Source organism: Siniperca chuatsi, linkage group LG3 (assembly GCF_020085105.1).
Source record: "Siniperca chuatsi isolate FFG_IHB_CAS linkage group LG3, ASM2008510v1, whole genome shotgun sequence".
NCBI classification, from domain to species: Eukaryota; Metazoa; Chordata; class Actinopteri; order Centrarchiformes; family Sinipercidae; genus Siniperca; species Siniperca chuatsi.
The window spans coordinates 10,464,656-10,474,982 of record NC_058044.1 but is presented as its reverse complement, the minus strand read 5'-3'; the positions used below and the strand labels follow the sequence as shown (position 1 = coordinate 10,474,982).

Here is a 10,327-nt window from a genome sequence, read left to right as displayed (position 1 = left end):
ACTTTGTGGCGTTGTTTTTACAGGCACTGCTGATAATATTTACACACCATGATGGCTACAAACGGAAAGGAAGCATGTGGAATAAAGGGTGACGGGCCATCGGTGTCTTCAAATGGCAGCAACGACGTTTTTGCTAACAAGTCACACTCTCCTGTGGTAAACGGAGCAGCAACCGGGACATCGCCTCACTCCAAGTTGCAGAACGGAGGAGCCGGGAGGTCGGAGGGGTTCTCCTTCAGCCCCAAACCCACCATTGAGGACATCAGGCGGATGCAGGCGGAGTTCACGGACGAGCGGGACTGGAATCAGTTCCACCAGCCCCGCAACCTGCTGCTGGCTATGGTTGGAGAGGTGGGCGAGGTGGCAGAGCTCTTCCAGTGGCGGGGGGAGGTGGCCGAGGGCTTGCCGGACTGGACCGAGTCCGAGCGAGAGCACCTGGCACACGAACTCAGCGACGTGTTGATCTACCTGGTGGAGCTCGCCGAGAAGTGTCGCGTCGACCTTCCCCAAGCGGTGCTTCGAAAAATGGCCCTAAACCGATTGAAATACCCCGCCAGCAAGGTGCACGGATCGGCCAAAAAGTACACTGAATACAAGGACTGAGTTTGCGTGTTGAGAGGCACTGACTGCAGGAGCTGCTGTTTAACTAGGGCCTACTTCTGATAATTTTATGCTTTGGTTCTAAAGGCTTTTTTCTGAGTTGACTTGACTATATGACTGCTCTTTACTTTTGTGTATTTTCTGTAATACACATTTGTTTGTCTATCCTGTCATATGCAAAGTCACATTTAGTAGGAAAGGCACTTGAGGAATACTTTATGTTGGCTTTTATTGAGGTTAACTTTCAAATCCTGTTTTTAGTCTGATCATTGATGTGCCTGAGTGAATTTGAGGCAATGCAGAACATATTTTTGTTAAGCTGTGCCTTAAGCAAGTATTTAGTGGAATTTATTTCTCACTGCACATTTTAGAAGTTATGGTTTGGCTCCAGTTTAGGAGTGTGACGGAGTGGATTAGAGAGTTGGAGTTGAAACAGATTATTATTATTATTGCCCTGACCATCCCTGACAGAAGAGTAGTTGTGAATTGATTGTGTGTTATCATGTTTTTGATTTATCCTCATTTCCCATCGGGGTTGGATCAACTCATCTTCTGTTTTGTTCACATCACAACTGTCACATTTTTTTCCTGAAGTAAAAGTTGCTTTAATTCTGTCCTTTTTTGTATGCATCACTCATTTGCCAGTCAGTTAAAAATGGTTGTGATGGGAGCAGTAGCCTGTAGGTAAACACAAGAGCCTTGAAAGAAATTTCCACTCAGTTTATGTGGTACACCTAGCTGAGACTGATGGTCCAACAATTTCCCTGGAGTAAATCCTAATTTCATGAAGGTTATAATGTTCATAAACTGATTCAATTTTCTGTTCATTTTGGAGGCTATAGTCTGAAAAATGTTAGTCTGTTGTCATTGATAGAAAAGGGTTGGCCAAAATATTAGAAATACCTCTCAGTATAACGCAATACAAATGCATTTCTGAAACAAGTTGATTTAATCAACCTAAGTTTTCCTGCCTCGACTGGACAATAAAGCTTATTCTATTCTAACTTCCCTTGACAGGTTTCAACATTACCAGGTTCCTTGAAAATGGCCAAAGTTAAGTGTAATAGTAGATCATTATTAACTCACTTACCATGTAATTGGCAGATTGATGGACTACATTTATATAGCACTTTTATTCAAAGGGCTTTCAGAAGCCACTCATTTACCCTCTCATACACATACTCACTGCAACAAGCTGCCATACAAGCATGCCTAACTATCAGGAGCAATGTTAGGGTTCAGTTTCTTGCCCAAGGACACTTGGAAGAGTTGGGGATTGAACTCCTTGTGATTTGTGAACAACCTGCTCTACCTCCTGAGCACACAGCGTGGTGATGTAATTATTTGCTTGGAGCTTGTAACAATCTTATTTAAATCAGCAGGACTCGACCAGTATACTCCACCTGGAATGGAACTTTTTGATAAATCTTTCAGCAAAGATTTGGAATGCAAAATACATTGGTAAAACACTTTGGCGTGTGTGTGTGCATGATTTATTCAATTCAGCGTAACACAGCGGTGAAAACGTCTGTCGGATTTTTCATTTGGTGTGTTTTCGAGACACAAACATGGCCCCCAGGCTGTATATCCTGGTATTCACTCAGAAGCATGAGTCATCCACAGGCTGTAAAGGAGAACAGTCATGCATCACTAAAATGTTGCTCTGTGTGCAAGTCGAGCCTCACTTCAAAGTAAACAGCTTTTTACTTAAGCAGATATGACACGGCATGCCACATTATGAATGACCAATTGTCCACTTTCTTGGTGTGTATCCAAAAACTTGGATATGCAAACTCTTTTCCTCTTCTGGCACTGTAATGTGTAAATACATCATTTAAATTTTAAGCCCTTTTAAATGAGGGTTATAGGAAAAACAAGGGCTAAGCTTTTTCTTTCTTGATCAAATGAAGTAGAATAACCTCCGTACCCCTCCCCAAATTTGTTTTTCATGATTATAAATCCTTAGCTCCTACATTATTCCCCACAAATTCTGCTTGCGCTACAGCAGAAAGTTTAAATAATATTCAGCAGTAGTTCATGCAAAACATAAGCCATTCCTCACTTACGGTTTCAGTTGTGTAATGCACAGTGAACATCATTGCAAAACTGTGCAATATCTTAAATGAGAGATCGTGACACTTTGTAGGTGCTATCTCAATATTCGTTGTCTAGATGTGTGCCAGTCAGGCTGCAATTACAGCTGTCTCAGGAGAGTAAAATGTAACGATTTTCAGCCTGCATCGCTGTTCTTCTTGCAGTTTTCTGTTGCGTTGCTTCTCTGAGAGTACACAGGCACTGCCAAAAGTGATCCTGAAGAGGTTTGGTAAGAACTCTTTACTTTGAGAAATCCTCATGCAAGTTTTCAGACTGGAACTTAATGGGGATATAGCACATTTCCACATTATGGTTTAGCATCAAACTGCTGCACATATAAGAAGTCAGACTCTCTAAATCTGTCCCTGAACCCAGCTCTAACCGGAATGACAAGTGTTAAACATAAAATCAATGTTTGTGTTGATTAAACGGTTGCATGCAGCATTATACAGATCCAGAGCAATACATTTTCTGGATTAATCTTATGTAGAAGGGTAAGTGTAAATAATATTGTATATGAACAATACTTTTTCAAAATTCTCTTTAAAACACATGCTATGTCATTACTTTATCATGCATCACTTAATTTAACACACATGAGTTACACAGTAAATTAAAAGGAGGATGTAGACCCGATCTTTATCTGCCCATTGAGCCTGTGAAATAATTTTCCATTCACCAAATCTGCCTTCATGTTTCCCCAGGCTGCAGTGATAGGGATACTCTCAGAAATCCTTATGAGTCCTTAAGACTTTAAGTACACTAATGGTGGATTCCATATACTGTTGATAAGTGTACTTCATGAACTCGCTACCTGCTATTTGATGGAAGTCGTTTTTTTTGTAGCCAGAGTGGGCAAATGGCTTGGAAACGCTACAAATACATCAAAGTTCTCGGAGAGTAGGAACCATCTCACAAGTATCATGGTAAATTGTACGTTTGCAGGCAGAGTTTTTAATGCTTGGACTGCTCCAAACCAAACAACAAAGAGGACCAAGAACTGCAAAGTGCATCTCTAATAGCTTTTCAAGGGTGCATTTATTAGTATGTTGCATTTTGTTTACTTAAAAGTATGGAAGTCAACTGTACACCTGTTATCCTAAAGTGCAGGCTTTAAGTCTCATTGTGTATTTATGTTACTTCTAAACACTTTAAGTCTTTATAGTTGTTAAAAATGTTAGCTGAAACTTAGCTTAACAGTTAGATGGTTCCCATGGTGCCATTCCTCATCTAAAGACAGCTCTGAATGTTTAATTACATTGAAGACATTTGATAAGTTCAAATATTAGTTTTTTCTTCTACTTTATAATGGTCAGCCCAGCAGATACCATCAGGTTTGTTGTTGCTTGTTGTGGGTTTCAAAAAGATGTGGGACGTCTAGTTTTTCATGCTCACAAAGATAAGCTTTCAAAGAGACATTTACTGAGTGAATGCATTCATGTTTTTGTGTGAATCAGCTATGGTTTCTCTCTCTCTGGCCACTTCCTCCTCCTTTCCACTATCTGAGTCACACACGCATAGACACTCTTTCATTCTGTCATAGAGACAGCAGTGGGAGCTGTCAGATCTCACACAGTGGGGTTACACAGCAGCAGGGGCTTACATCACATCACATCCCACACATACATGTGTACACAAACACACACAAAGACTCTTTTTTTTTGGACCATTGCTAATGGCTAGGTATGATTTCTTCCTTTTGTGTGGTGCTGCCAGAGACAATCACATCTTGAATACCCCAAACTGATCCATTGTAAAGTGTACATATCCATCTTCTCAGGGTGTTTTCAGGAGTATTGGATGAAAACGTTTCATATATCTTGAAAAAGTCAGCAGATGGAGTCTTGAAACTGGATGGTTGTAGAGGAAGCAGAAGATGTGGGAAGGACAACTGTAATGTGGAGGAGTGCAAAGTGGAGAAAGAGCAAGCAAAGTGCCTGCATTGCGAGAGAAATCACCATACGGGATCAGCACAGTGCACAAAAGGAATTAAGGAAGTAAAAGCGAATAAGATCAGAGCAGAAAAGGGATTGTCAGATGCTGAAGCTGCTAAGAGAACGGAGAGGAATGGTGAAATAGTGGCAGTGCAAAAGGAAAAGGAGCAGAAAGAGAATGGAGATGATCAGAGCATCAGTATGGACAAGAAACGATTTCTGGCATTCATTGCCATGGTTATAAATTGTGCTGCTGAAATAAAGGGGAAGTCGGAAAGGATTAAGATGGTGCTGAACGCTGCAAGAAGGTTCTTGAATGTTGTGGACATATCTGCAGAAGATCTAGATGTTACATTGAGGGAAGGAGTTGCACCAACTCAGAATGGACTAATGTCATGGGATCACTTTGGGTGGATACTGTAAACAGTTTTCACTGTGAAGCTGTTACAATCCAGCAGTTAGCGGTAATGCACACAACACAACAGCCATAAAACTCAAAAGAAGAAGAAGAAAAAACAAACCCCTTCTTCTTTTGAGTTTTATGGCTGGATGGTTTTCATCCAGCAGCAGCAATCAGCATCTTGTCCTCATCACCGGAGGGGATTTCCCTGTTGTGATGCAGCTGTGGTCATGGCCTCTTCAGCAGACTGGATCTGAAAATGTCACACTCATTACAGAACTAATACCCTTTACACTGCTGTCATCCTCACATAGAGACACAGGAGGACACATCTCACACACAGACTCCACAGACCATTGCTAATGGCGAGGCATGATTTCTTCCCTTTTGTGTGGTGCTGCCAGAGACATTTACATCTTGAATACCCCAAACTGATCCATCCTGAACATTAACTACTTGGCATATTCTTCCTTTTCATAAACCGTACCGCTGAGCCAATACAGCAATGTTACAAGTCAAATTCCCTGCCAACAATCAGACATTTACATGAGTGTCTCCATGGTTTACAATCAGTTCAATCTTGTTCGCAAGGGGAGATTTGGTTACAGGCTACTGCTTATCTATAAAGTACATTGCTAAAAATGTTTGATCCTCCCGTCTCTACATTTCATATGTTATGTTAAATAGCATTCTGTGTACGTTGTGAAGTAGAAAATGGCTAATGAAAGTTGCCAAAGAAAACATATTTTTTTTATTGTCACTTACATGATAAATCAAAATAAAAAAGGTTTTTTTTTTGTTGTTTCTGTTTTGTATAGGATGTCCACATCTTGCCCAGTGAAGCAATGAGAAAATGCAATATGCTCTTTTTGTCTGTCTGATCTTCACAATTTTAATACCTCTGGCATCTGTGGTTTTAGATCATCCGCAACAACCAGCTTTAATTTTTAGCTTTGAATGTCCTTTATCCCGGTAGCCATTAGGTAAGCGGTGGAATTCTTTTGGTATCCGTAACAGCCCTTTTTCATGGCAGACATTTTGACATGTAACACGTAAAAGTGCAGGTGTAGTCAATAACATTAATTAAAGCTGCATTCCTCTTCGGTGTGTTAGTTCCAGGCTCCTGGTATTGTGTATGCTGGGTCACTGGCACAGGTCAATGGGAGGGACTCATTAAAGTTATTGGATCCACCTATGCTTTTTCTTATCTGCTGTGGAAGCCATTTTCTTTTTTCCCCTCCTTTTCATTGCTTTTTTGAACCAGCAATATTTTCCAGACACAAAGGCATTGACACAATAAAACAAATAACTGAAAATAAAATAAATAGAAGAGAAAACAGTTTAACCAATAACACAATCAAACCAGCAGTTAAAGTAGCCTTTGTCATATTGTGTAAGTACAGAGTAAGTTAAAGTTCATGTGAGAGATCTGAGAAAAGTTTTCATTTCAATCGTTACTGCTGCCAAACAAGACTGCACTTCACACCATTTGCAGCTGTGAATGAAGATCCTGGCCAAAATAACTAAATAGGCCCTTTTTCACAGAAGAAATCTTGACATAAGAGATCCACAGGAGGAGCACAGGTCTAAATAATCAAATTAATGATAGTTGAACTCCATTTAGCAGTTTTAGTTTCAGGGCCCTGGTATTGTGCACGCTGGCTTTAGCCATCGTTAATGTTATTAGTAATACCTGTGCTTTTCCTGCTATGACAAGTCAAAACGGCGATTGTTCATGAGAAATTCAATGTGAACAATCCAAATATGCCATTTTCTAAGGTAAAAGGCGACCGGATGTTGATTTTTTAGAACTAATTCAGACATGCAAGCGGGGCCATATAGTCTGAGTAAAACTGCAATAAAAGAACAAAGGAGTTGTGGTTTGGATAAGTACTTTGTTTTAAATGTTACATCCATGGTGTGAAAGCCTGTCCGGTACCTTGTTCAGGTGGTCAGCTCCGGTTGGCTGCTGCACTCACACGTGACATATTTTACAGCCTATAACACACCGTGTATCGGCAGGTTGGTTGAATGGCGGTTTATTTAAGCTCACTCTCGGTGCACTGCTGCCACCTGCTGCTTTTGAAAAGCGCAGTCGCAAACAACTTTAACACAGGTGCCGTTTCTTAGCATTTTAGAGATTAGCACACCTGCCAAAAAAAAAAAAAATAAATAGCCCACTCACGCAGCTTTTTTTCTCGGCTAAGTGGATGAATATTTCACCCGACTCCATTAGCTTTAGCTGGTCTTTTTTTTTTTTTTTTTTTAGCTTCATCTGTTAGCAACAACTGCACCTGAAGGCTGATTATTTCCTGTCATACCTGTTGGCAGCTCGGGACCACAACTCTAACCAAAGGATAAACTATTTCCCAAGGAATGTTTTCACTATGCTAAGATGTCTGGATCACTGCTTCATTTCACCAGTCTAAGGTAAGAGTTTGCTGCTTTATTGACTGTTTTATTGCTATTTCACAGATCTGATTTTCGTTGGCAACATATTGGCCCATGCTGGCAGCTAATTTCTGCTTTCATGGTGCTGCCATCTATTATGTGCAATGCTTGCACTGGTGTTAGTTGAATTAATTCTTTTTGTTTTGCACATGGATTATGATGCTTTAATACTGTTATCTTGCATAGTGGTGAGTGTTATGGGATGAACTTTGCAGCATATTTCCCCCCAGGTTGTTGGTGTTGTTTTTGTGGAGTTGCCAGTTGGCTCGCTGCAAATTAGGTCTTTCAAGTAAAGGATGTTACAGTATTTTATAATAGCTTTACAAGGTATAATTTATTGTATAATGGCAACATAGAAGAGTAGAAATGTCAACATGAGTGCTGTCTTGCACACAGCCCATTCACATAATACTTCTCCTGTAGTAATGGCTTTAAGGGAAACATATATAATATGTAGTCACATTCACATTTTCTCTACATACTTAATATTTAGCTAGGCATTAGAGGAGGATTTGAACTCAAAGGCGTATGTGGCGGCTTGCTTTACTATAAGTCACAACACAGCTGCCACTCTTTAGGCTCTTATTCATAACTCCTGGTGATCTCCATCTTAACACTTAACAACAGTTCATAAGTAAGAGATTGTTATGCTTTTAATAGGCAGCGATATTGTTACTGCTGTATAACTGACATGTCTAAGTCTGCTGCCACGTATGACGTGGATTTAGATATACTCAGTTCACAAGATAGAAAGTTTATTACCCTGATGGCCTGAGGTGCGAAGTGGGATAGTGGCCATATCGCCGCTGGAGCTCAGCCTACACATACTGCTGCAAACACCACTTCAGCATTTTATAAACCCCACCTCCACTCCAGTATCCACCTGAAGGCTCTGATTCCCCTGTGGAGGAGTTTATCATTGTCACTCCCCAATCTTCTATGTGCTGAGCTTGGTGTTTGCTTGCAGAGAGTGATTGAGGTCAGTCTGTGGACACCAAATACACTCTGTACTACTCTGTATCTATTTAATAATACAGCCATTCAATTGATAAGGTGGATGGCTGAATGAACTTTCCTTTACTTGTCTGCAGTGGAATAGCATATGCCATTTATCCATTACTTATATTTAACTAGTTTTAAGTTTTTGAGTTGAATCATAGCCTTCAGGCCTCTGTTGCTGTTGTGATCCATGTGGGTCTCTTTTACAGCCTGTTGTTTTTGTATGCATATTGTTTTGCGTTGAATGCTCTCGCCTATTGTATTGTATGGTGTATTGTTCAGAATGCTTCATGTGCACTTTGATGCAAACAAATTGCCTTTCTGGGATGAATAAAACTGAAAGTGAATTGAACCGAACTCTGTTAGAGAGAATGAATGAGTGTCAAGTATAGGCCAATCTCATATGTTGTTTAGGGATTCGCAACAACAACAGTAGTTGAGTGAATTTTTTTTTTTTTTTTTTTTTTTTTTGGTTCCTTTGCAGCATATTGTGGTATTGAAGTTTATTAAAATAAATATGAAATCTGGAACTTCCTGCACAGTGTTACTCTCTTCAGCAATGGGAGATGACTGAAATGATGTTTGAACCACATCAAAGATTGTGGAGTTGTTGGGGAAAGTTTTGTGAAAGCCTGCTGTTTTTATTTGAATCAAGCACTGCAAAACTAGGAAAATGGGACAGCTAGTGAAGTGTGAAACTGATGTGCTAATGCTGTTGATTTCAGTGTGTGACTGTACAAACTTGGTGTGAAAAGCATAGCTGCCAATGTGCTGTTTTAACAGACTTTATTATCATTGTCAACCAGGACAAGTGTGACCTGACAAGCTGTTAAACATTTCTCAGTAGCATTGAGTATGGAAACCATCTACAGCCACATAATATACCAGTTTCTCTGCTTTACAATTATTTTTTTGTATTGATTAAAAAACTTTATGCTTACCAGCTTTAATGATCTCAGTGTGGATTAATGCTTAATCCTGCTGTCCTGTTGTGGTTGTATCTGGTGCTTACAGTAGTATTGATTAATTAATTTATAAATTTATAAATAATGGTGGGTACAAATAAAGCATGCAATGACCTAGCAGAAACACAGCAGAAACAGACAATGAAAATCCTGAGGTAATTGGTGTGTGTGTGTGTGTGTGTGTGCGCACACACAAGAGGTTGTAGTTGCAGTTATGTGTACATGCATATGTGAAATGGAGATTAGTTAAAATTTTTATATTCTTTCTTATAACAGTTTATATGAGACCATATTCAACAGTAAAATGCCTTTTTAATTATAAACAGTTGTAAACCAAAGCTTCACACTATTCTTCATGACTGCTCTCCTATGATAAAAAAGTTAGTAATTTCCCTCTGCTTAACAGCAGTAAGAAGTGTGAATCAATGATTATCAGTTCAGCGGAATATGACATTTCCAAATTATCACTTTGTTAGCTAATGGTTGCCTGACATTACATTTGAGAGTGGATGAAACACAATTTATAAAAACAGAAGAAAACATCTGTACAGAGAAGACTAAGTCTCGACTTCCTCAAAACAAAGGGACCAGATAGTCTATGACAGAAAATGTCTACAGCTAGGCCAAGAATTCCCAAAGTGCTCAGCAAGGTAGTGAAGCTATATTTCTACTGACAGAAGCATTCAGATCTCTGTTACCTTTGACATCCTATCTCTCTTTGTGTCAGAGTAACTCAGAGCAAAAAGGGAAGAGAGCGCAGTATAGCAAAGTGAGAGAAATAATAGCAGACTGAAATGGTCATAAGCAATTTATATATATTTTTTTATATTTCCAAAACATGCATTTCGGTAGTTTATGTATATTATGTGAAGGCAAATGGAAGA

General features: G+C 39.5%; 1 protein-coding gene and 1 long non-coding RNA gene across 2 annotated transcripts in view; both read left to right on the top strand.

Moving 5' to 3' along the window:
• The first annotated feature begins 48 nt into the window (after nucleotides 1-48).
• On the top strand, nucleotides 49-1,214 carry dctpp1 (dCTP pyrophosphatase 1). Its single transcript, XM_044189633.1, has one exon. The coding sequence runs from the start codon at nucleotides 49-51 to the stop codon at nucleotides 601-603; it is 555 nt and encodes a 184-aa protein (XP_044045568.1). The 3' UTR covers nucleotides 604-1,214.
• A 5,844-nt stretch (nucleotides 1,215-7,058) lies between these two features.
• The window catches only part of LOC122873776, an 80,011-nt gene continuing 76,742 nt past the window's right edge, over nucleotides 7,059-10,327 (top strand). The window contains exon 1 of the long non-coding RNA XR_006377510.1: nucleotides 7,059-7,458. This is a non-coding gene — a long non-coding RNA (uncharacterized LOC122873776). The remainder of the gene's footprint in view (nucleotides 7,459-10,327) is intronic.